This window comes from Centropristis striata, chromosome 13, assembly GCF_030273125.1.
Source record: "Centropristis striata isolate RG_2023a ecotype Rhode Island chromosome 13, C.striata_1.0, whole genome shotgun sequence".
In the NCBI taxonomy this organism is placed as follows: Eukaryota; Metazoa; Chordata; class Actinopteri; order Perciformes; family Serranidae; genus Centropristis; species Centropristis striata.
Window position 1 is genome coordinate 16,317,708 of NC_081529.1, and position 27,397 is coordinate 16,345,104.

General features: G+C 41.0%; 1 protein-coding gene and 1 long non-coding RNA gene across 2 annotated transcripts in view; both read right to left on the reverse strand.

The window, feature by feature from the left end:
• Positions 1-833: 833 nt before the first annotated feature.
• Positions 834-4,553, reverse strand: LOC131984180 (uncharacterized). The gene is made up of 2 exons (XR_009395530.1): positions 2,478-4,553; positions 834-2,445 (listed from the first exon to the last, which is right to left on the reverse strand). It is a non-coding gene; the product is annotated as an uncharacterized LOC131984180 (long non-coding RNA).
• A 40-nt stretch (positions 4,554-4,593) lies between these two features.
• Positions 4,594-27,397, reverse strand: part of ngfra (nerve growth factor receptor a (TNFR superfamily, member 16)) — a 36,326-nt gene continuing 13,522 nt past the window's right edge. The window contains exons 3-6 of the mRNA XM_059348361.1: positions 25,913-26,275; positions 15,770-16,010; positions 13,095-13,306; positions 4,594-4,711 (exon numbers count right to left, since the gene is read on the reverse strand). Of these exons, the coding sequence (XP_059204344.1) occupies positions 4,659-4,711; positions 13,095-13,306; positions 15,770-16,010; positions 25,913-26,275 (869 nt within the window). The 3' untranslated portion in view covers positions 4,594-4,658. The remainder of the gene's footprint in view (positions 4,712-13,094; positions 13,307-15,769; positions 16,011-25,912; positions 26,276-27,397) is intronic.

Sequence of the window (27,397 nt, forward strand, 5' to 3'; positions counted from 1 at the left end):
CAACTGGACAATGCATAGTCACAAAGCTTGAAATAGGACAGTTGTTCTGAACTCATGAAAAGTAACTTCAGAATTAAATGGTTCTCACAGGACAAAAAAAAACAGTCAAACCTTAAAATGCAACATAAATATTAATGCATCTGTAGTATTAATCCAAAACAGTCTTGGAACATTTTACTGCACAATGAGGACTTTTACTTTTCAAACTTTCAAACTAAGTACATAAAATAGTTTTACTTGCAGTGGAGCATTTTCACAGCTTGGTACTTTTTACTGTAGTAAAGTATCTGAATCCTTCCTCCACATCATGATATTAAACTATTGTTTTAAATCATTTAACATCACATTTCTCTGCTTGTGAACTACAGGTGGGGGGGGGGGTCTGCTGGTTTCAGAGCAGTGAAGCTTAAAGTTGAGGGAAGTTTGTAAAAATGCTGCAGTTGTTGTCGTCCATACATGTTTGATATCAGTTCAGTTTAGTTTGACTGAATACCTTGTTGTCTGTGGGTTTGACTCTCATTGTGGAGAAATAAAAAGACTGAAGTGAGATGAATAGACTGAGAATCTTCTCTTATTTGACAAAACAATTCTTGATTGAATTTAATTTTGTGGACACAAAGTGCAGTTTAACAGTTAAATCACAATATATTGTATCGAAATACTCATCATATTGCATAGTGCTTAAAAATATAATAATATACATAATATTGTAATAATATTGTAATATCGTATTGTGACTCAAGTATCGGGATAAAATCGTATTGTGGGGCCTCTGCTGATTCACACCTCTAGTGTGAAGACAGCGAGTCTACAAAGACAAACTGGACACATAATACAATGACATCTCTGTTTATTGTATTATAGATGCTCATTTCATTTGCACACATTTTTTTTTACATTTTATAGTGTATTTTTGAATCTTGTATCAACTCTAAGAAATTCACATTTACACAATGCATTTTACATTAGTAGGTAAGTACAGGTAACATTCAACTTCTTCGGGAGCAGGTCCTGATCCATCTGTATCAAGTTTGTAACATTATCACAGAGAATCTCAGTGAACCTCCCCGTAGATTTCATGTTACGGCAGATTACACGTCTCGTTGCCTCTGAAATGGAGGTACATGATGAACATTACTGCACATGCAAAAACGTCTGCACAGTAGAGCTGACCTCTATTGACTAATAGCATACATGAGTTTTAGAGTAGACATCTCAGGTGACATGTATATGTTTTTGTAATGCTACATGACCCTATTAGTTGCCAGTAATTATAGCATGTTAACATACAGCATGTCTTCATTGGCATCCTATGTGTACTGTAAGTCTCTCTATATTGGTGCCAGGTTTATACAGTTTGCTTGAGTCTCCAAAGTTCAGTTCACTTCTGTTTACTAAAAACCTTCATTAGCTCTCAAAATATCAAAGAAAATTCACATAAAATCATAGTGGAAAAACTGCAAAAAATATAGTCAAACTTCTGAACTCAAAAACACCTGACACTGTACACAGGCACTTGAACTCTGGTACACTCTTTGAGTGCATTCATAATACATCTAATAAGTGCTACAAAACAACATATCCGTTAGAAAAAATACTGACTCCAAAAGGTGTAATACTATTCAGAATATAAACCAACAGGAAAACAAATTTGCAACTACAGAATGAGGCCAAACTTAAACCTTATCCTTGAATGTGTCTTGCATATTCGGGTTGTACATTCTTGCATTGTGTGTCTCGCTCTACAAGCTGCAGGAGAAGGAGAATAAGTCTGTTCGGGTTAGATGAGTGCGCTGCTCGAAGGTCGATCGGGCCTCATGGGGAGACCAAGTCGAGGAGTTTCTTTTCTTTAAATCAACACTCTGGTCCCTTGTACTGTAGCAGCGCCTGCTTTAATGTCATTGCCACAGCAAGGATCAGGATGAATCACACCGGCTCTCAGGAAAGGAGTGAATCATACACTGTCAATTTGTGTGTGTCTGTGTCTGTGTCTGTGTATGTGTGTGTGGTCACATGTCCACACAACGTGCTCATATCAGCGGAAGAGCTGCGAGCAAAAGAACAGCAGCGTTTGATTTGTTTCCATTCATAACGCCGCAGTGATACAACATGAATCACAAGTGAAAAGACTGTGAAGTTTAATTGTCTTGAGATGTTTTGGCGTCCATGTGAAGGATCCGTGCAGCATTGCACCAGATATCATGACTCACTTCCTCTGTCTTCTTATCTAAAAATTGCTCACTAAACTCGACAAGCTCTGCTGACAATAGTCATGTCTTATTTCTCCTTTTAAAGTACAGGTATTCGCTTTCCCTGCCAGAGTTACATAAGAAGATTATTACCTTTTACTAGCACTTATGTTATTCTAAATATACCAAGGCTCTGTACTTCGTAGTACAGAATCCAGATGTAATGTGTTAATAAGGGAGCTTTAGAGTTTGGGAGCTTTAGAGTTTGGGAGCTTTAGAGTTTGGTACCTTTAGATGGAGCCAGACGAGCTGCTTCTTCCTGTTTCCAGTGCAATAAGCTAAACTGCTGCTGGTCGCTTTATATTTAGTGCACAGGACATGTATCGATCTTGTCATCTTAGTCTGAGCAAGAAGGTGAATAAAGTTATTTCTGAAAATGTCCTTAAATTCATCGATGTCTGAATCTGAAAATGTTGGAGTCAGCAAACCCGTATCTTTCTACGTTTTCCTTCTATATCTGTACCTACTTACCTACTCTATCCTTCATCTACAGGTTTTTATAGAAATCTTTAACGGATCTCTTGATAATAATTAGCCACACCACGACAGGAGGGACCCTGAGAAAGTACGTGCCCCTGCAGGAATGAACGCCAAAGCAGTGCAGTCAGACTCAGCTACAGTATACTTCTTTTACGAGATATCTACGCCGACTGCTTTTACAATTACTGCGAGTAGCAGGAGGGAGGCAGCATAAAAGTGGTCCTGTGTGATTAAAGGTGCCACCCTGCCTTGCGACTAAGTGCTTTTATATCACCATGATGTGATATAGTAAATGTCAGTGGAGTCAGACTTAGATAAGGAATCTGTAACGTCACGCCAAGGCTGCAAAGAGGGGCCGTTTTGCTCCTTTTGTTGTCCGTAGCATTAAATCCTGATGAGAAGTGTCTGCGCCGAGTCGAGCCGAGGGTAAATGAAGCTGAAACCCTGAGGTAATTACTACCTGCCTGTCAGGACGTCTTTCTAATGGGCCCCATGTTGACGCGAGCGCCGGCACCGATGCATTAGCGCCTCAGCACTGTTTATCAGGCTTGAGCTATAGGCCGTAAGACTGTGAGAGTGAGTTTGTGGAGAGTGCCGGTGGATAGTGAAAGGAGTTTGCCTCTGAGGGGTGTCCCAATTTTCCACTCAGTAAGTGTAAAAAAAAAAAAAAAAATGACAGATGGGACTCCTTTTTGCAAATTTTTTTTCCCAGTCCCAAATTCATTTAAGCATCTGTTTAACAAGCAGCTCTGCATACTGGGTCACCGGTGACGTCACACATCATCACAGTGAGTCAGCAGAGCTCCACAGTCCGGAGATGTTTCTCTCATGCTGCACATCCAGAATCCACAGAGGGCTGCGGAGGCACCCTGCTGAATCAGCCGTGTAACTCAAGCCACGAAATGAAAGTAATGCACCACAAACAGGAGACAAACATTGGGGTGTGTTACATTATAAGCATGAAATTACTGAAACACAATCCCTGGAGGAGCTGTAAAGAAGTCTATGCATGTCAGAAGCAAGAACAAGCCAGAGGCAAAAATAGTTGATTGCCAAGCCGGCTGCACGGAAATTGACCTTTCTGCCCAAATATGAGTCATTTGCATCAGCCGGCCGGTGCAGCCGATCCCAAATAGTGACGCAAACATTTAACAAGACAACATGGCATGGAAAGCATCTGTGGTTAAATGATAAAAAAGAACAGGGAAGTTCAGAAGAAGCTGCAGTGACTCACAGGCACCCCCCCACCCCCCACCCCCCGCTGCTCTTTGTATCCCAGATGACAGCGGGGGTCTAATAGAGTGAATCCTATGGAGAGAGACGAGCATTATCTGAGAGTGGGACACCACTGAGGGAGATGTGAGAGGGGAAAAAAGGCTGCTCTTTGAGGAAGAAGGTTTTTTTGATGCATGAGGAGAAAATGAGAGGAGATAATAAACAACCTTTCTGCCTATTTACCTTTCAGGCACATATGTTTCATGGCTAGTGATTGTGGAATTAAGGGGGAAGCTTACGAAGGGGCAGCGGAGACTACATTGGCAGTTAGAGAAAATTATGTCAATATTAGATACTGGAGTAGCCAGTTAATAGGAAATGCATTGGCACATATCTATGATTATGTATCTGCAGTGACGTCGGTACAGATAGGGGGTCGATATTGCCGTAGAAGTCGTGTCCAGGCACACTGACTGATAGAGTTGGACTCTATATGCAGGGATGAAGAGTCACTGTGGCCCAAAGGTGCTGGGAGGTCCATACAAGTCAAGTCTTTGCTCTGTGGCCACTTTAGATATGAATCAGAGTACGTTTTACATTCCCATGTGGCTCCTGCCCCCCCACCCACCCCCGCTCTTTCTTTTTGGTCCACGGTTCAAGTCCCCACTCTCCTCTCCCTGTCTTCAGCTCCTCTTCTTAATCTCCTCCTCATCCTCAGACTTCAGGGGGAGGCGTGTCAGGCTGGGGGCCGCCATCCACCCTCACCACTGCGGAGAGAAAGTGAGAAGAAATATGTCAGGCTGCGGGAGAGGACACAGGTGATTTGTGGTGATATTTAAATCAGCAGTGGTTCATGAACCTTTCTCTTACTCACAGAGTTTTTGCATATTCTCACTTGTAAAAACACACACACAGCTTTCTGAGCGGTTCCTCTTCAGGAAGCGGAAGACCTTTGATTAAGGGCACCTTCATTAGTGTCTGAATGTTTTTCATGCCTGTCACAATAATTACAATATAGACCTATCCTTGTGGGCAAAACCATGTATAGTTTATATCACAGCAACCGGATATTTCAGGATACAGTAATTGTTCTGTATTATGAATTAATAAATTGTTTATTAATAGCTTAATGTACTTCATCACAAGTTACAAAGAGAGCCCGACTACCACTATCAGCAGGTATGTTGTCCGAAATGCACCAATATGAACTTTTTTTACACAATATAAAATAAAGAAAATGATGGTGTTGGCTATATATTTTTATTTATTCTCTACTTTCTCAGTTATTTAATCATCATTTAATGCTTTCACAATGTAACATCTTGTATGTATAATAATAGTATAGCATCCTTCTGAATACCTTTGCCAAGTTACAAAGTTGCAAAATCAGTGCACAATCCACATAGAAAAGGTTGATTAATCCCAACACAAAAATGTACTATATCGTTCACTATATCAGTTACCAGTTAATTTTTCCTTTCTAAAATCAGTCTTGGTCTAAGTCTCAAAAATCCTATATTGGTTCTAGTTACAGTTAAACTAAAACCCTTTTTAGATGGAAAGTTAAAGGTTCCTAAGAACAGTAATTTCAAGTGTGAACAGGATGTATCCTCCATGTCTGCCCAAATCAAGTTACTTGCAGGCAGCCAGACTCACAGAAAGACTTGCCAAATCTATACTGGAGGACTCATTTCTACTGTCACACGGTATATACCGGCATATAACCCAACACTAACTTATCCAACCCAGCCAAATATTGAGATCATGTCGATATATTGCACTATATCACCCGTTATGTTCATATGCAACATTTTGGCCAACTTGACACCGTAAAAACAGCAGTGTCTAAGTCGAATTAACAACAAAAAACTTTGTTGAGACACATTTGACTGTCATTTTTGCCCAAGTTCATTGCTGTATTATGCATTATATCATCATTCAATCAATGGTGTTAAATGGCCTTAAAATGACAATATCGCAAATATTACCAGGACAATATATTGTCCAACAAAGTTATTATGACAGACCTACAAAGATTCTAACCTCCTATCTATCAAAATACAGTAAGTCCTCCTGCATGGAAGAAAGCCCTGATAATCACAGTTTTCCCTGCAGGGGGCCCTGTGGTGTCACTCACTCATCTGAACCTGTTAAACTGGAGTCATTAGCCGGATGAGGATGGGAGACAAATGCTCTCTTTTCCCACAAACCTCTTAACCTGTTGTCAATTGAGGGGAGCCATGGAAACGCCTCGGGAATGCAGAGGCGTTCCTGAGAGGACCCCCGACTCCGGTGGGTGTTTTCTCGTCTTTATCAATGCATCCTTGTGCCAGGGAAATGTAGTACAAGAGGGTTTATTTTAAAGCTTTAGAAGAGGGGGGATTCTTTTGTCGACTTATAACGTCATACCCTCCCTCTGGTTCCATTCCTTTCCCCTTGCTAAAACCCATCTTTTTCCACACAGTGCTCTGTTATAAAATACACTTGGGTTGCTCAGTGCTGCCTCTCTGCTCGCTGCTTCTGCCCACATTGATTCTGTCCAGTGACGGCCACAGTCCACAGCACTCCTCTCTCTTCCTTCCTGTTTCAGCAGACACTCTGCAGGCATCAGCGCTGACAAAGAGCAGAGAGCAGCAGATGCTGGCCAGTGCAGCCATCTGTACACACACACATGTTCAGGCATTTGCACAGTGGCTTGCACCTGTACTTCTACCTCAGTGGAACTGTTTCTGAGCTGGCGTTGCACCTTATTTCTGGAAGCAGCAGCGATAAAAGTGACCACATGGCTGTCCGACGTTTTCAGCACAACCTCATTCTAAGAATCAATACAAGCTGTCTTTCACTGAACCAGTTCAATCTGTTCTGAGATGTGAAGTAGCAGCAAAGCTTTGTTACTGACTTCTTCTTCTTTTTCCTTTTTAATCAGCACATTCAGGTGATCCTGATTGGACCCTAAGCCACGATAAAAGCTTTCAAATTTGCTCATTGGAATTTAATTTGAGAGGTTTCCTGGTAATCAGAACTCCCAGGGAAAACTTAACAGACACTGGGATTGTTTTACTAATTTGAAAAATATATTACTTGTTTTGTTAACTTTACTAATCGCTCCTTGGGGACATCGCTTCGTTGCACAACTTTGTTTTTTTAACGACTTTTCCATTTAAACCCTTAAATTCCTTGGACACATAATAAGTCAATAGGCACCAAAGGGCGCCTCCTCTTGCCAACGACAGCACCAACCAAGTGCTGTGATTTTGTATCTTTTTCGGGTGTATTGTGTAAAATAATCTCATAAGCTCCTCAGGGCCCTAAAGACTTATTGTATTTTTTCAATTGGCTTCAACAATAAGTGATTGGATCAAATATGAACACAGTATCTCTGTCAAAGTTAGTTTTGTTTTTAAAAGTATAGAGATTTATGTATTTTCTCTGTCGACAATAGTCAACAAGCAAATATTAACAATAATCTTTTTTTCTATTCCCCAAACGCCTCCGTATGTATTCTTGTAATCATGATTTATTTTTTCCTTCTGCTGTCAAAACAATGAATTAGTTTACTAATTTGGTTGTTTACTGTTACCTACAGTGAAGTATACACTATGTGGCTGTATTCTGTAGGAGGAAATGATGTGTAGTATAACTTAAAAAATATCTCCTCAAATTTGCCCGGATCATCATCATCTGAACTCCCAGCACCTGTCACATGACTCCGGTACTACAGCAAGTTCACAGGCTTCCTGTCTAATACAGACACTGTATGGTGACCTTGAGTGATAATAAAGGCTCCTATCATTTTTTTTTTTTTTGGGCTGGTCCTAGAAAGCACTGCTCATCTGGAGGAAATGGCCAATATTTGAGTGGTTTTGGTGTCGCCAATGAAAAATCCATTATCTGGATATCTGGAGTTAGACTTCCTCTTCCATGAACCCTTCTGTCATCAATTAATAAGAAACTTCTTATCCTTTTTTTGTTTGTTTTAAGTCCAGAAACGCTTTTGCTGATCTCTTTAAACAGATACATTACTTTTAAAAGGTTATAAAAAGCTCATATTTCATCAGCCAATTGTCCAACGTTTGATGCATGATGATGTGTTATCCAGACCGACTGTTAACCTTCATGCAACCAAAGCCCGCTCAAACATGATTGGTCAATACTACTCGGACTACAAATTGAAACCAGCACACTTCCGATACCAAATCTTGTGCATTCGTGTGCAGACATTTGATTACAGAGCTTATCATTCGGCAGATTCTAAAACATCAGTAGAAATAAATCTGTTATTGCACTACTTTGTTTAATCTTCACAGTTCTTTAGATGTGGTGGGAATGCAAACACAAATGTGCAAAAGAGATTTTTCGGTCTTTAGTGTAGTTCCTGAGTTGCTAAGCTCAGGGCTTTGGGGTCTTTGAGGCCCACAGGCGTGTGCACTGCAGGCCAGAAAAGTCAGGAAAAAACATTTGAATCATCGTAAAATGAACAAAGGAAGCTGATATCACCTGCATCCGATATTGTTGTCACCCAACTATGATGGGAATACTTCCACATGGAGAGCTTTTATTAAAATGTGAGAGAAATTATGAGTCATCCGTCCTTTATTACTGAAACTGCATCGGTAATATGTTACATGACTCAGCTACATTATTACTGTAACATGCTGCAGGATAATGTTACACACTGAATATAGTGCCGAGCTGCTGCAGGTCCCTCAGGCTCTCGTCCACAAACACAAACTAAACTGCCAACCCTCTACCGCCTTTCCTCAGGGCTTTTTCTTTTAATCACTATTTCCTTGTGGCTCTAAGATATAAAGCAAACTACTGATTTTGTTCTTTATTCTGGTGATTAACAATAAGATTTACTTATAATCTGGACTGTACTGCGTGATTTTCAGTCAGTTTTAAAGCTCCAGCATCAAAATTTGTCAATTTCCAAAATCACTCCTCTGATTGTTTTTTTGATTGACATGTGCCTTGAGTCCATCTTGTGTAGACTGCGAGGTCAACCACGGGACAGGGATGCACGGATGGGTGATGTGAGAGAGGGCTTAGAGTCTTGTTTAAATTTTAAATACATTCAATATGCACGATTCAGAGGGGGAGGCAGGCAGCAAAAGAGGTTTTTGGTGGGCAGGGAGCGGTGCTGCACAGATAGACGGCTCTTTTTAATGGAGATGAGCAGACAGAAATGAGGCCGAACACCATTCATGTAGCAGCTCTCACCCCGCACCAGTGACTCATGCAGGGAATACCCTCTCTGAATGTTGTCAGTCAAAACATGAGACATTTTCGTTGCTCCATTTCTCTTTTAAAAGGCTTATTTGACTTGTTTTGACTGGAGGTGTTCCCATTATTTTAGCCAGCAGTAAAATACAGTTCATTGGAAACAGGAAACCCCCTGCGATTATCGTGGATTTATAGTGCATATGCTCACCCTCTCGCGTATTTTAACACAACCAGTTGGTTGTGGAAGCACCGATGGCCCCCAGCACAAGAGCATTTGCTGCCTTTTTAATGGCTTCCGCACCCGCAGACACTCCTAATGCCAATTAGCACGTGCTAAACGCTGGTGCTGGATCAGATTTTGAAAAGGCAGTGAGAGCAGGCCTGGATCCTGTCTCGTAACACCTGCTAATGAGCCGATCAGTTAGAGAGGCGACAGGGTTAACGGGGGAGTCATCTTCTCAATGAACCAATCCCGAGCTGTTCCTCCAAAAGAAATTCCTTCTTTTCTTCGACGTGCTGCAGGCTTTGCATTTGTTGAGTGGAAGAATGGAAAGAGGGACTCAAACAAAACACAAAAACAAAATAAGCTTTTTCCCAAGCCTCATTAGAATGTAATGGGGATCCCGGAAAGGACACAGTGATGTGGAGGATTTATCAGCTGTTTGGCTTGTTAGCACATTATTATCCCTGTATAACCATTTCCTAAGCTTTGCTATAATTCACAATAACACCAGGAAGGAAACATATGAGATCCTCTGAGAAAGAGTCTGGGAGAGAAGCATGAATGGCTGAATGAATAACCAGATCATGACTGAACTTGAGACTTCTTCTTCAGGTAAAAAGCCTCTCAGGTTTATGTGTATAGATCGAGTGAGAGCGCAGGTTTCATCTCTTTATTGTAAGTGCTATTTGAGTAGTGAAGGAAAGGTAGACTGCTCTGGGGTCACATCTCATTCCTGCAGCACGTACTCTTCTTCTCCCAAATGTTTAAAGGTTATCCTCTTTTTGTAGACACTCTTCAGATTCCCCTCAGTGCACCTACAGACTACCCGCTGTGAGTGAAATCCCCAGATCACATACATCAAGTGTGGATGGGGAGAGCGGGCGAGTCTTTAAGAACCTCAAAAGCACATTTTGAATGAGGCTAATAGGTCTAAAATATAAATATTAACAAACAATTCACCAATTCACTTTTTGCTACTGTTTACTATTGTTTTGAGTTAACATACGTACAGCATTTGGATGCCGTAAATACCAACTACTTTTTTGTACTTCGGTACAAAAAATAGGTTTATATCTTGAGATAATTTGCCATTTCAAGCTCCTCTAAAGAACACTTCATAGTTTTTTTTTTCTACCAAAAGTTATGCACTAGAACTCATAGCTATCCCACTATATTTTGTCCACGAATGATGTAACGAGCCACATGGAATTTAGGACTTTAACCAGGAGATCAGTGCTTGTGTCGAGTTGTTGTCAAGTTTTTGTGTGTTTTTAAGCCTTCTTTTTTTTTAAGTTCTTTTTTTCCTAGCCTTAGCCAAGTGGATTTGTTGCCTAAACTATAATTAGGTTATCGAAGGAATTACTAGCCTTTAAGCAGTGGTACAAAAGTATCAGCATCAAAATGTACTTAAAGTATCAAAAATAAGTATTCCCTATGCAGAATGGACCCACTCTGATTGTTTTATAGATTTCAAATATATTTTTAAATTATTAATATTGAAGCATTTTTTAATGACGAGAAGGTCGGGCTCATTTACCTACACAATACACTGTTATGTGGTTCAATTTATAAACATGTGTAATCATTTTAAATTGATATTTCTTCATGTTAAATCTCAACCTGAAAAGTAACTAAAGCTGGCAGCTAAATGTAGTGGAGTAGAAGTATAAAGTTACATAAAATTACTCAAGTAAAGTACAAGTACCTCCAAATTGTACTTAAGCACAGTACTTGAGTAAATGTACTTAGTTACATTCCACCACTGCCTAGAAGTAATAAAATATGGTCATGCAGAATAAGCCATTAATAAATGTTTTACAGTGACATACATAGTGCCAGTATTCCACTAATACGCATGCTAATAAGCAACTAGTTCACAGTGAATATGTGTAGTTTAATATAAAGTGTTATAAAGGTTATTCATCTCAAACTCTTAAGTGTCTATGTGGCTAAGTATATGTACTGTATGTTACCAGTTTGTATATATGTGTGTGTGTGTTTTCTTATGTGTCTCACTTCTGGACTTTTTTGTGGGGATATTGGGCTCCAAACTTTGACTTGTTTCTCTCTTAATGCTCTGGGCTGAAAGAAGTAAATTAGGCTACTGGTAAATTGCTTTATAATAGATCAGTAAAGTGCATAATGTTGTTTTTCTCCCTCCTAGCCAGACATGATCTACTGAGTTAATCTCACAAAACCTTTTTTTCGATTTTGTCTGGCTTGCAAAAGACTGCGCGGCGAAGTCTGTCCCACAGCAACCACCCAGAATAGTTCATGAGTCAAAGAGGGACAAATATAGACACAGAGGATTAGTAAGAGTAGTAAAGGCAAATATAGATCAAACATATGCAGTTACATTAGACTGTACGCTAATATAGAAACTGTGTCAAACACGTCAGCGATGAATTCTTCACCCTATCAGTGGCATTACCTCAACATTTGTGATTCGTCGGCAAACTAATGTTCAGTCCCCGCCTCATACTCATGTTCCTGCAGGTGCCTCAATCACGATCTCGAAATTCCTGCAGTCTAATGCATCATGCATACAAGATTTCAGCCTCACATATCTGCTCCTGGCAGCTAGATGTTCGCTCTGCTTCCAGGTGATATATTGTTTTTGATCTCAATCCCCCAGAAATGTGTTTTTTGCTCCGAGGAAAAAGGCTCAAGAACATTGCTCAGGAACCACTACACGAAAAATCTCAGCAGTGTCTTGATGTAATCGATGATGACAGCTGGAATATCACGGTGTGAAGGAGGAATGTATTCACACTCGGAGCAGTGTCTCTTATGTTCAGTTAGAGTTTCTGTGGTGAATATAAAGTTGTGGGTTCGGGCCAAGAATCACGCTGACCAAAATATTAAACACCTTTGATGTCAGGACTGGGTGCTATGACTGAAATTTATTTCACAATATTGATCACAATATTTTCCTTTTGTCAATATATACTCAGTGGCCACTTTTTTAGGTGCCCCTGTGCAATCAAATGCAATCCAATCCCAATATTCTGGTATTCAGGGGACAGGCTGGTACGACACAGCAACAGTCAAGAGGAGTCAACCACACACACACTTCCTAAGCTTTGCTATATTCACAATAACACCAGGAAAGAAACATGTGAGATCCTCTGAGAAAGAATCTGGGAGAAAAGCATGAATGGCTGAATGAATAACTAGATCATAACTGAACTTGAGACTTCTTCTTCAGATAAAAAGCATCTCAGGTTTATGTGTATAGATCGAGTGAGTGTATAGATGGTTAAAACTGTGTGTGCTGGCCAATGATTTGCATTTTGCTCAAATGTGACCATGCCCTGAAACTAGGGCTGGGCGATATGGACCAAACCTCAAATCCTGGTATTTTAAGGCTGAATGGCGATCCACGATATATATTGGTATTTTAAACAAAACGTCACAACGTCACAAGTAATCATCATCAACTTGTTATAATTAAAGACTTTCAAAACCTTGGAAGTATTTCTTAAAGTCCAACCCTGTTCTTTTTCCCTAACCGAAGTGAGTTTTTTTGGCCTAAAGTTAACCGTTTCCTGTGAACAGAAGTTTATTTTGAAAATTCACTATCCACTGTCCCTGCCGAAACCAGAGCATAGGGTGCCGCCTTGCGCCCCTTAATAACCTGTCTTTCTGACGCTCATCACGAGACATACCTTATGACACAAATAGAGAGTGAGTTTCAGTGGTACCTATCTGTTCCTGTGTGCGTGAGTGTGAAGGCTGCGTCTGGACTTCAGCCTGGGCCTGCTGCTGCTGCTGCTGCTGCTGCTCATGCAGACTCTGACTGTCCACTGAGATGCCGCTGTCGCTGTGCAGCTTCTCTCCCTCTGGCGTCACCATCTGGTTATTTGTAGCCGCGCGGTTATTAGCTGCCTGCTTGTTCTGCTTGCAGCTATTCCACCTGTGGAGAAGTCGCATGTCAGAGGAAGATAACGATCCGCTTGATATGATACAGTCATTCTGCATTTACCTCGGTATTTGGATTTCACATCAGTTACGAGTTATAAAACAATAACGATGAGTGAAAACAGCAGTTAATGGTTATTGACGGATGTGAAGAGGACTTAAATCTCTGTGGGAAACTCTCATTTCTCATGAAATTATTTGTCTGAAAAACATCCTTAATTTTAGTTTATCCCTTCCAAAACCAAAAACACAGTGTTTGACTGCTCTAACAGCATGTTTGCATGTGTGTCTAACTATGACAGCTACAGTAAGCGAGTGTTTCCATGTGAGCAGCTAACTACAGCGCATTGCCTGAATGGCTTACAGGTTACGTTAAAACGCCCCTTTTCACATTGAACATTTGTTTCCCCGATGTGTGGAAGCTGGTGCTGGGTGCGATCACAGTTTAGGCTAATGCTAGCGTCTCTTTATTGGATTTGGGGACGTTTAAATTCCAGCAACCTCTACCAACTTTACCAGCAATTTGCAAAACACGCATCACTTACTTGTCATTTGAAAATTGTTTTCTTTGGACATTAAAAGTCAAAACATGTTGTTTGAAAGCACAAATGTCTGTACAAAAGTTTGTAAGCAGCCAAAAAGAAATATATTAGAACAAATCATGTAATATATGTATATACAGTATGTAGTATATCATACATGTAATATTTGGACTAACTAAGAACAATTCTGTGTTTTACTTCTACTGGATTATCAGATGTTGACGATACTGCCACTCAACTGACAATGAAGCACAGCCTCAGTTTATTAGCACAATGCATACTGAACCCTCCCGGTTTCCCCAGGATTCTCTCATATTTTACCCGTCTATCCTGTTGTCTCCTTTATGTTAAACCTTTATAATATAAGCACTGGATGCATTAACTTAGCATTGATCGTTTCAACTGTTGTAAAGTGTCTTTTAGTACAATGAAAAGCGTTATAAAAATTGAATGTATTCATATTGTTTATAAGTTGTACCATTGAGTGATGAGAAGTCACTCAATCAAACAGCACCCACCAGTTAAATCAGGGAAAAAAGTCAAGTCTCCATCACAAAAATGCCCTCAATCTGCCGGCTCAGAGTGCACAAGTAACATTTTTAAGAATTTTTTGTTTCTTATATTAACCCTCCTCCTATGTTGCGGGTTAAGTTGACCCATTTCAAAGTTTAAAAATTAATTTAAAAAAAAAATTGTTAAATTTTTTTTAAATTCAATGACAGGTAAAACCATTACATTTTATATGTAGGTCTTTCCAAAGTACATTAAAAAGTGTAACATTCGTTTGTAATGGAGTTATTAATGAAATACAAACAATGTTTATTGGGATTTTTTAGTTTCTGACACTTTTGGATAACATGCATGATAAACATGCCCTGGGTTATTGCTGTTCCTGAAAAAAAAAAACATAACAGGAGGGTTAAAAAACATATGTGTTTTTCCATATGCAGGAAAAATATCCTTATTTTCAAATCCCAGGTATGACATTGTCTTGAATTTAGCCATTAAGAGCCTATCTAAGACCTCTTTTACAAGATTCTTTAAAACAAGTTAGCTTGAAAACATCATGATGTTGATGGCGTTTTCAACAAACTCATGGAGCTTAATCAGCTACCTGGCTACAGCTGAGCCCTCTCGACACGATGAACCTGCTTTTGTTTACGCCTGTCTATAATCAAGAACCCATTGTTTCATAAATCTCCATAAATTTTCTGGTGATGAATAATAATAATTATTATTGTAAATTGCATATGTGCTGCATATTTGCCTATGAATAGAAAAGCATAATTAAATGCTTAAAAGAGGGCATGAAAAAGCTTCTCCTGAGAAGAAGAATGACTCATGAATCGATGATTAAAATATTCATGAGGTATTGAGTGTTACAGTACAGTTAACACCTCTCAAGTGTTTACTTGTAAAATATTGGGTGTTGGAGAAAATTCACATGATTTGCAGTGTGTTTCCTGCATGACGACAGGTTGCTGGGGGTTATTGGCCAGATGTGTGCGTGATTCTGCTGATAAATCTGGCTCATCAGTTTCCCCTGGTCGGCACTTTTCAAACAATCAATGCCACTAATGAGCTTGTTTACTTGTTTCAGATGTGTTTTAGCTCGGGCTTGAATCTGTCTGTATGAGTGCTTGCATGTGTGAGTCCTCATTATTGTGTTTGTGTGTGACCTCTGTAATGCATTAAGTGTTGTGACCTTGGTAAAAAAAAAAACTCATTGTGGTACAGTAGAGTGATTCTCTTAAAGTGGGTCAAAACCTCTTTTTCAAAATGCACCTCGCTGACATTTTCACCCCGGGGCAACATCTTTCACCCTCTTTGTCCTGATTTATATGTGAGGTGCAAAATTGTGCTAATGTCTTTAACCACAAAGCATCTTTTCAGCTCTTTCTTTCCCCCAAGCTGACCTCTTAAACACGATGTAGGCCACGAAGCCGACCACCACGGCGGCCAGGATGGAGCAGTAGATGGGGATGAGGTTTTCGTTGAGCCCGTGGCCGAGGAAGCGAGGAGAGCCAGCACTGGACGTGGTCGTCCCTCCTCCGGGCAGCGGGCTGTCGGAGCCGCCGGGAAGGAAGTAAGTGGTGAAGGAGGGTGTAGATGGACCCATGTCAGAGGTGGGAGAGGAATATATTGGGAGGTCAGGATCTGTGTGGGAGAAAAGGGAGGATCTGTGACAACAGACACACGCCTAGATAAAACTGAATTAAGTCTGCAGCCCAGTAACAGCTCTGTGCTGGAGTGAAGTCGTGACTTAAACTTAATGTTTATGTCAGCATGCAATCACCCTGCTGTTTAGGCTCTAATCAAGTAAAAGTATCACACAGCACCAAAGTGTAGAAATTCTCTGTTACAAGTAAAGTGCAGCAGTCAAAATGTTCCTTAAGTAGAAAAGTATCAGCACAAATGTACTTAAAGAACCAAAAGTAAAAGCATCAATTATGCAGAATGGCTCAGGAATTTATTGGATATAATTATTGATTGGAGTAATGAGTACATCACTTTAATGTTGCAGCTGGTAAACTTTATTTACTATTTACCTCCAGGGATCAATTGAGTCTTTTCTTCTAATTATACATCTTCAGTTTGTATGTTGAATATGTTTTTTACTAATAATCTGAATATGCAAAGCAACTTTTCAAATAAGTAAAAAGTACAGTGTTTGCATTATAACCAAAGCAGTCCGGAAGTATTCAGATCTTTAGTAACTTTAGTAAAAACACTAATTCCATACTGTGAAAATGTGAAAATCTGGCATTGGAAATGGTACTCATGTAAAAGTAAGTATAGGTGTAATTAGGAAAATGTACCTGAAGTATAAAAAGTAATTGTACACAATGTAGAAAAAAGAAAAGAAAATGAAAACATCCAGCCTCATATTCCATCAGCAAAGTTCTTCAGATTCATCCCCTCTGGAACATAAATATCTGTGCAAAATATTATGCTAGTCCATCTCCCATGAACATCCAGTATATTTATTAAGCCACCAGGCCAAGTTTCAGTCCACCCTGTACTTGTTGAGCTATTTCAGTCCGGACCAGAGAGCCATGCCAATTGCATGGCTCAAAAGAAATCCTATCATGACGAGACACTTTCATATCTTCTCTGAGAGCCTGTTTGTTGTTGTTTTAGTCACCAAGTCCCCAACCAGATGTCTGATACACTGCACACATGCAGCAGCTGCTTCTGATAGACAGATGGGTTCTGGCTGAGTTGTGCAGAAAGAGCAGGAATGTTTCCCTGACGAGGGGGGCAGATATGTCACCCACCAGCCCACCCTGCACCAGGCCTGCGCGGTCCCTGCACGCCAGGTCTCTTCTCAGCACCGCTCCGTCTATGTGATCTCTGCACATTGCATGACATCAAGGCCATATGGACCCATGTAGAACAAAGTCCGGGGCTTTGGGGAGGTCAGTGCTTTGAGTTTAGCCTTTGCTGAGGCCGGAGAGGCAGGAAGGCTCTGTGCTACTGAAAGGGTCTGGTTTCTATCATCGCAAAGCCTGGAAAGACGAGTCATTTTCATAAATTGTCCTATTTCCTCTTTCTTTGTGAGCAGCATTAATGATTCAGTGTCATTTCCGATGTTGCAGCAGCACCGTGCCCACTCTGATGGGCATGACTTGTCCCGAAAACACACTTTATCCGTCAAATCTCTCCGACACGTCCTGCCATATTATCCTCCTGTTTTGAAAAGCCCTGTAACTAACACTGCCGTGATTCTTTCAGATGGTAGAAAAGCTCAAAGAGCAGCGTGCAGATTATTCCCACCCTCAGGGTACGGTACAGCAGGCCAAGGAGAAGGCCTGTCCAGCCAAAACCAAAACTCCTCTGAGCTCAGCAGCCTGTTGGGGATGGAGAATGTGCAGCCTGGTTCAGATCTGAGCCTGTAATTCCCAGCAGAACCTCAGGCTGCTCCTCATTAGCTTCGTACTAGCGCTCACAGGATTAACCCCGTGGAGACCCCTGAGGCTTCCTTCAAGGCCAAAGACTGGGACGCTCTATCCCAAATACTTTAGGGGTCGTCCTACTTTACAATTGTTCTGTTTTTTAGGGGTTTAACTCTAAAGTGTGATGGATAAACCCAACGCAGTGATTATAGTGAGTGAATCAGTGGTTGGCACCGCGGATACTTTTCATTTTATTTGAACCGGGTTTCCACAAATATTCACTTCTTAAATTGCTTCCTTTACCCCAATCCACTGGAGGTGAATAACATTTCATCTGTGCTGCTCGCAGGATTGAAAAATGACATTTAAATAATTCAACAGCTGTGTGTCTTTACAGAAACAATGTCCTGGTTACTCTGGATAAACCACAGACCTCACTGTCAAGAAGTTTTTGTGGAACTACTTTGAACTGAAGAAATAGTGAAAACTGTGACAGTGTGTTCTGTGGATTATACAAAGTGTTGGGGACACTGTTTCCTTTTTTGCAAAAATACATTGCTGTTGAAATGTCAAAGTCTGTTGCCACTTAAAAATATGTTTTTCTTTTTTTTAAGTGCCCTAAAATATCTGCCCTATACTGTACTGTCTTGTATCTGTGCAAAGATTGCAGTTTTCACACGAGGGAGATATCTGTGCACTGTCTAAAATCTGGGATTCAAATGTACGTCACAACTTTAAAAGCCAATCAAAAGTTGCAGAAGGTATCTGAAAACTTCAGCACAGGGCGGACACACTGTACCCTCAGGGTGCTAATATTATTGTACGTTTCACTACCACTAATGCTGTGTCAGCCACTGTCAATCACAAGCTAAAGAGCCAAAAGATGCTGACTACACTTACTATTCTAATACGTCTGTTAGTCTCTGAGTTTGGTGCAAAACAGGCTCCTCATCTGGGTCTCGAGGCTTAAACACATTAGGTTGAATCTCTCTGATGTTTCACACTGCAAGCATCAGCCAGCTTGCACTGCTTTGTCACTGGTCAACCTAGCTTTAGCAGCTGCCATGGTGGGCGGGGCAGAGGCAGAACTTTTCAAAAAGGAAGAAAGAGTAAATGTGCTCTCAGGCCCCTTTTTATTTTACTTTTTATGTGGGAAACCATGATGAAGAAAATATGAATCATATCTGAGTATTTTAACAACCCCAAAGCACTTCCATAAAGTTATCATTATTTTTAACAGCTGTTGTTTTGCACATGGTGGTCTACAGCTACTGTTTCTCTGCATCACTGTCAGTGTAAGCTAAATGTTTGTATTAAAGCAGAGAATCAAATTATCTGCAAAGACAACCACAGGGTATTTCCTTAAATTAACAATTGATGAATTGATTGATGCCACCAGTGATGTGGTCAGACGACAGGAAGAAGAAAGTCAGTGGACCATCACGGACAAAGGCTGTCAACACTATATATTCTCCTTTCACTGACATGGCACATCGTCAAGTTTCTCCTCATTGATTTGTTGCATAATTTACACACGGTTACTCGCTGTAAGAGTCCGATGGGACCTTGATGGGCAACTTATGTGGACATATTTAAAAAACTTCTGCTGGGCGTTAAGAGTCCACGTTGGTCTGTGTGTCTGCGCGGTGATGACGGGGCATTCCTGCCTCCCGTGGGGGGGATTGGCTTACTGAAATGGTGGAAAGTATCTTTCACGGACAGAAAACTACAGCACATGTGCATGCCATACTTAGAAACACAGAAATAATGCAGAGGCCTATTTCGAGCGGTGCTATTGATTCGGATCCGTCTAAAAGGAGGGAGCGCTCAGAGGAGTGGAACACGGGTGTCTGTATTACACACATTTCTTGACCTTTCCATGGGATGTAGTCAGGTTTCCTCAGCTCCGCCATACATCACACAGCTAATGCACGGCTGGCTTAATGGTATTAGCAATGCAACACGAGCTTGCAAATAGAATAAATTGTGAATGGGAAGGTGTGAAAGTGTGCAGACTGTCTGGCTTCTTATCCAGTTTGTCAAAGAATCCTTTCCTCTCCAACACCGGTCTATCATTCATCCTGCCGGAGTCTTCAATCACTGTTCTCTCCATGCAGATGTGTATCCGTATCAGTCGCACCTCAGGACTAAATTGTCTTTCTCATTCTGAGCCAAGATGACAGCTCTCCTGGGAGTCTACTTCATTTACTGACTCATCACAGAGCTGCAGCTTAAGTACAGTACACTACATCTTCATTGCAACTCCCCCTCTTTCCCTCTACTCCTCAGCGCTGATGTAGAAAACACGAGTGGCTGTAGACCAAAGGATAAACCCGGGGCTCCAGAGGCTGCATACCTCAGCTGGAACAGAATAGTAGCTTAAAGGCGGCGGTGGAGCTTTAACAATTTCATTTTGGCTTTGGTGGGTTTAAAACACTCATGAAACAAAATAAAACTAGCCCGGGATTTTATGAGCGTTGGGCCGTGTGTGCACAGAGATGTGTTTATTAGCGGGGTGTGGACAAGTAGGGGAGAAAAAAAGATTTAATTTTTATGAGCCATTGAGGTCTTTATGGTGGAGTTAACCCCAGGGTCTTGTGCAGGGGTTGGTGTCTTGGCTTCTGCCAGTTCAGGGTGGAGATGAGCAGCTATCAGGCGCAGCACATGCACAATGACCTCTTTATCAGCCACCAAACACTCCCGCTCTCTCTCTAAGCTCAGCCTCTATCTCAATCTTCCTCTGTGTTTGTCACCGGACGCGCACACATCCATCACACACACATACTACAAATTATTCAAGTGAGTGCTCTGTCTTCTATTAGGGAGGGTTAATAGGGAGAGCGGAGGGGAGGGCAGACAGAGAGGCAGAGTGTTAGGAGAGAGTGAGGAGGGGGTGCAGATGAACAGAGGAGCTGCTGTGTGCTCTGATTAGCAGGAGTAATTATACTGCAGCGGTGAAGGCGCTGAATGCACACTGGCCACCTTCCACCGCTTGGTGAGCCCAGCCACTCGAGGGCCACTGTGGGAAGAGATAGAGGGGAGGAGGGGGTGAGAGTGATGAGCGGGGTAATAAAGAGCAAAGAAGTCTGCCTTTATCTGTTTTTTTTATCCTCCTCATCTCTTGTTCTCGAGGACAAACACTCGAACAGACGCTCAACACTTGAGCGCAAAACTGGAGACTGAACAGCATCCCTTTTTTGGATGAAAAAAAAAAGCTCAGAAGAGGCCGAACGGACAGAGACCTTTGGAAAGAAAAAGACGCAGGAGGTGTTTTCAATTTCAGATCAAAGCGGTTTACACATGTGCAGTGTCCGGAGTTTAATGAAAAATTTACAAGTTAAGAGGAAAGAGCGTGCATGCACCGAGTTAGTCTGCTTATCAGCTGTATTGATTTTGGATGCTCATAAAAAGTGTTTGTGTGTCTCGAGCTGGAGAAGCTTGTTGTGTGTGTGTGTGTGTGTGTGTGTGTGTGTGTGTCATGCAGTCGAGTGTGGTGCTCATAGAGGTCATTCAGCGAAACCTGAGCATGAGCAGTAGAAATCCCAGGACTCGAATCGACCCCTCTGCATAGAATACCAGCACAGCACATATGCTGCAGCTCTCTCTGTCTGTTTTCATCTCTATTTCTCTCTTGTGCGCTCTTTCTGCCTCTGTCATTGTATCGTGTAATTGACACTTGGTGACAGCTGGATATGAACTGGGGATTTAGGGATTTTAAAATACCCCAATCATATTTTTTACTGCATGCTGAAGAGTGAGAGAGAGAGCAAGATAGGACAGGGAATTAAATAAAAATTAAAAAAACATTTCCCTGACTTTTAAAAAAATATACAAACAGGATGAGAATCCCAGTGAGGCAGCTTCCTGTTTGTTGCAGAAAACATATCTGCATGCATCATAGACCACCATGGAAGGCCTGGAAACATCATCACCACCACATGTGCCATTACCCACAGGCCCACTGGTGCGATATGACAGGGCTCTCTTTTCAAACGGGCGTCCCACAAGGTCACTTATCATGCCATCTCCAGTGGCTACCGTCCCTGCCGCTACATCACTTTAGCTAAGGACAAAGGGGGGTCAAAGGTGAGACCAGCGACATGGGTGGGCGCTAAATGGGCAGCAAAAGGGCTGTATTGTGGTCTACTGTACATCAGATATGTGGAGTAGATATTCAGCGGGTTTTAGAGGTTAGAGGAGGCAGTTTCGTTTGATGGCTGTCATGTTAAAGAGTCTTTTAGAGTGGACGTGGCTTCTTTAATCCTAGCTGAGGAACATTGTCAGACTTTACGAGATTACATTACGGAAAAGTTTAAGTTGGATGTGGAATTCGGGGTCTGGTGAAAAAAAAAATAAAGCGGGTTTTGCAAGAGGCAGGGAAAATAGTTGTTCCTGGCCTCTCACCATGTGAAATTTGGTATGCACACTCTCTTCCAGGACTTCTGCAGAGCTTCCAACATCAGGCTTGTTGCATGACTGAGAGCTTGAGAACTGTGGGGATGATTTTATTTTTCTCATGTCCTTGCTTGTATTCTATAAACAAAACTCAACAAGGCTGAACTTTGATGTTAGTTTGAGCTGGCACAGATGTGGACATTGCCTGGTGCAATAATCATTTGTTTGTTTTGCGTCATCTTCTAACTCAACTCAATCATGTTAAAACTGTAAACAAAACTAAAAGTCCACTGCCGTGCAAACAGCTGTGAGGCTGCTCTGAAACTAGGGATGGGCGTTTGGAAGAAACCTGCCTACTCAAGCATCTATAATGTTAACGATCAATTAATTGATTAATTGCTATGTTTTTATACCTACTCCAGTATGTGCTCTCTCTCTCACTCTTCTGCATACAGTGTGTATAAAAACATGTATACATGGGCAAAATAAAAGATATATATAGAGTACTATGCCAAAGCCTGTTTTGATAACGGACGCTTTTATTTTGAAAGGATAAAAAGAGACTTCCTAAATCAAGTGAGATTATCCTGTAAAGATAAAGTCAAGGAGTTCAATGTTTTTTTTTTGTTTTAGCCCCCCGAAGAGGCATGAGGTTTGTTTTATTAGTGATGTTGCACATTTAAATGTGTTTTGTGTTTAAATACGTTTTGGATAAAATTAAACTCAGTAATTCACGCTAGCAAGGTATGATACAGTAAGCTACTTTTGCTCCAATGAATACTCTTGTATTTCTGTGTGTTTTTTAATTGTTGTTTCAACTTTCTGTTTGCAAACTGTAGCTTTATCCAACTTAATTCTCAGCTCATTGGCTTTTTGACGTACGGCCACAGAACCGAACGCTCAGCCGTGTTTCAGTTTTGTGATTTTTTGTTGTTGTCAGTCTGTGGGTTTGACTCTCATTGTGGAGAAATAAAAAGACTGAAGTGAGATGAATAGACTGAGAATTGTTTTCTTATTTGACAAAACAATTCTTGGTTGAATTTAATTTTGTGGACACAAAATGCAGTTCAACGGTTAAATCGCAATATATTGTATCGCAATACTCACCATATCGCAAAATGCTTAAAATCGCGATAATTTTGTATTGTGACTCAAGTATCGGGATAAAATTGCATTGTGGGGCCTCTGCTGATTCACACCTATCATTCATCATGACTAAAAACCTTTTTCCCGATGTTACTAAAGAAGCTCTTTTGTTAGAAATAAATCCAAATGTTTTCTTGCAAACTTGCTGGCACACAATTTAAAACACAGAGCCGAGCAGAAGCCACAGAGGGAACGGTATTGTTTGCGTTCAAAGTATCTGTAGTGACGATTTATTGGTGATGAACGTCTGAATGTAGCACCTTTGATGGTGTTTACGCGTGGAAGAAAAGGTGGGAAGTCATCTTCGTGTGATTAGCCTTTCTCCCACCTCAACTACCGCTCCTGCTCTGATCTCTCCCCAGTACGTTCCTCCGCTGCCTGTCAGTGCTATTACAGTCTATTAAAAGAGGAATTTACACCCTCCACGCGGCACTCACACATCCTCTGTCCTGCTACAGGGTGTTGACAGATTTTTGAGGTTCATTAACTTGGCAGATCCAAATACCTGCCAGCGTCTTAAAGGCCGTAAAATCCCCCAAAAGTCAGCCTCAGAAAGTGAAATACTGCAGCTCAAGTCTAATTCCCAACATTCATATCAGAAGCCACTATTAAGATGTTCATTTTAGAATTATAATGCAGAGAAAAGATCAATAAATGCCCTGCATTAGCAAGCCCTCCTGCTATTAAGAGCTATTTCAGAAGCATTTAATCACTCTGTGACTTAAGTGCCTCTTCGGTCAAATATAAACCTCACATGAAAAGAAAAGAGCTTTTCTCAGGAGTAGACAGTGGCCACAGACTTCCTCTGAAATCAGGATCTGTTGTTGGGAAAAGGCTGTTTTTGTGATGTCTCACTTTGCACTCCTGTCTTATCTGATGTTGCTTGAAAGGTAACTGAGAGCAATGCCACCTAAGACATTTTTACCTCCCAGATTTGAGCCTCGTTGCCCCCTGATGAGGTCAATTTCACGCGTCGTCCAGCCCGAGTGAATTTACAGCTTCCTTTGGTTACAAGCTGCCTCCGCTCTCAGCTCCACTCTGCTCCTCGGATGTTGCCTTGTGCTTTGTGGGAGAGCAGATTATTCATTGTCTCTGTGTTGACACTGCTGCAGTCTTTGACCTTTTTAATGCTGAAGCTTTTAACTTCCTGCCATTTGAAAACATGACCAGCGTCGACCCCTGACCTCGGCTGTGCTCACAGACACATGTGGGAGTCACTGGTGGCTGCTTCCAATGTGATTGAGATATATATATGATGGCTCTAACACAGCTCTGAGAGATTATCACTGTGCAGCTCTCGTCTCTGCTCTTGTTCTCTTTTAACGGTGCTTTCACAACCAACCTTTTGGCTGCAGAATAAACAATCTCCGGTGACTTTGCCTGATGGGTTCAGTTGATTTTGGCTTGTGGGAACACTGATGGTTGAACTCTGATGTGGACCAAACAGGGGGGTCTTCACTTTCAAACCTCTAGTCCATCTGCTTACCACATCACATGAATTTAACATTTAGATTTTATCTGCTGATCATGTTATAATACTTGGCAACTTGAAGTACCAGAAAGTAAAAATAAAGATGTATGTTGGGATACTATGCGCCTATTTTATTTTGTGAGTCCCTCATTAAAAGGTAAGTAAAGTATATTGACTTAAACTGTCCCTCCCATTATAATAGAGTACAATAGAGTCTTATTTCTGGCTGTTATTACTACTAATATTCTATACTAATAATGCTCTGTGTGACGATCAGAGAAAATAAATAATTTGCAGTGAGGTGCACCGTGACTTCCTGTGAAACACCAGAATTTATATTTATTTTAATCGGGGCTGCAACTATTTGTTATCTTCTGAATAAATCGATAATTGTTTGGTCTGCAAAATGTCAGTAAACTATTTCCTTAGCCCAAGGCAACATCTTTAAATAATTTGTATTGTCCAACCAGCAGATAAAAACCCAAATGTATTTGGATTACTGTCACATAAGTTAAAAAAAGTAGGAGTGTATCGACTGATAAATATTCCCTCTCAATTATCACTTACGACCCAATAGAAATGTGTGGAGTCTGGATCTGCAGAGAACCTGCCCTCTGCCTGTATTTTCTCTTCTATTTCATTTTGCTGGGTATGAGGCATTTTTTTGGCAACGGCCTTTAGATACTGGGTGTGTAGCTCCCCAGACACAGTGTGCAGAGTGTGATGGTTGGGCATTATAGAAAATTAGTGACAAAGTGACAAAAAAAAAAAGAAATATAGTTAGGTGAAACACCATGCGGACAAAACTCTTGTCAGGGGTTTCTGGTGTTGAGGAGCCAGAAAGAAGAGAACTTTGAATATTGCCTTCACAAACCACAACAGACAAAACCCTACTCAGTCTGCTCTTAAAGAAAAGCAATTTCTAAATTTAGAAGCTGGAACTAGAAAACCTATAGCGGCATTTTTGCTTGGAGAAGCACTGCTACGATTAATCGATTGTCAGTAGGAAGTTGGCAATTAGTTTTCTGTCTATTGACTGATCACTTGGTGAGTATACTAGATGCTGATTTCTTTTTCTTTTCTCTGTTCTGGACAGAGTTACCTGAACTGAAGGTGTGAAAGCGACCTGCGTTTGTGTGTGTGTTACTCACTGTGACAGATAGAGTCACTGTTAGCCGTGCACTCAGCCAGCTGGGTCTCGCTCTCCTCGTCACAGATGGTGCAGGGCAGGCAGGGGTCGAGGGAGCTTTCCCGATCGGAGTAGGTGTCGTCCACGCACTCCTCGCACACGGTGTCGTGGTTGTGTTCGCAGTGCGCGTACACACCGAAACCCACCATGCACACAGTACACGGCTCACACTTGCCGGACACGGAGTCAAAGTAAAAGTTGTAGTTGCAGACGCAGATGGCGTCATTGGAGTCGGTGCAGGGCGTCTCCATCCGCATCAGGCCGGTACACTCGGTGCAGGGCCTGCACTGCTCCGTGTGGCTGTAGTTCTCTGAAAAGGTCTCACCTGCAGACGAGAGGATGGGTCGAAGGAGACGAGACAGAAAAGCGAGGGGGGAGGAAACGAGAGAAGGAGCGAAGAGTGAAGGAGGTCAGAAGATGGAGAGAGAGTGGGAAATATGAGGAGATAAACAGAGCGATAAACAGTGAGTCTAATGACATTAATCATGTTTACTGCACATTCATTAGAAGGGAGGACACATTGATCCACTGGGCTCTTAGTGACTTGTGCTCCGGGACAAGAAAGGTGCTCTTGTCAGGGAGCGAGGCAAAAGCCTGCTGTGCTCATTACGATATCGATCCCAATGTGTTTGTGCTGCGCAGAATAAACTGCTTTAATCTCAGTCATACACACAGACTGGAGCGCAGGTGCATCGACACGCTGATGCGCAGGAGATAAAGACTTGTGTTTAGTATACCCAAGTGAGCGAGCAATCACATGCATAGATTTAAAGGCTTTAGAGAGAATTATTCAGTTCTGGGATGCGTGAATAAAATATGAGGGCATTTTTGACAAAAGTTCTTTTGTGTTGCATGAGCTAAGCACACTAATAAAGTTTTGGTTCACTATTTATAATTACCAGCTGCGACATTTCTATCCATTTCAATCAATATTTAGTGCAATGGTGTTCTTTACCTCTCACAGATCATGGTTCAATGAGGATAATTCACAATTTTTTCATTAAAAAAATGCATGTTTAAACTTTTTTTTATGAAAGACCTACATATAAAATACAATTATTTTACATGATGTTTTTGTGTTGTTGGTTTTTTTTACATTTTTTTAATGTAAAAATACTTTTAAGTACTTTTTTTTAGATGATAAAACACCGAAATTGGTCAATTTGACCAGCAACACAACAGGAGGGGTAATTTGCTTTTGATAAATAGGTTCAGAGCCTTTGAATTTGCATAATGTCTTTGTTTATTGTGTTAATATTATGTTTATAATTCTCACAACTTTAGTTTTGCATGTTAGCATGCTAACATTTGCTTATATGCATAAAAAAGTGTAGCTGAGGCTGATGAAGATGTGATTTGTTTTTCAGGTATTTAGTCATTTCAACTAAAGTATTTGACTAATTATAACTTTGACCTGATTGAGGATCACGAAAGTTATTAAATTTAT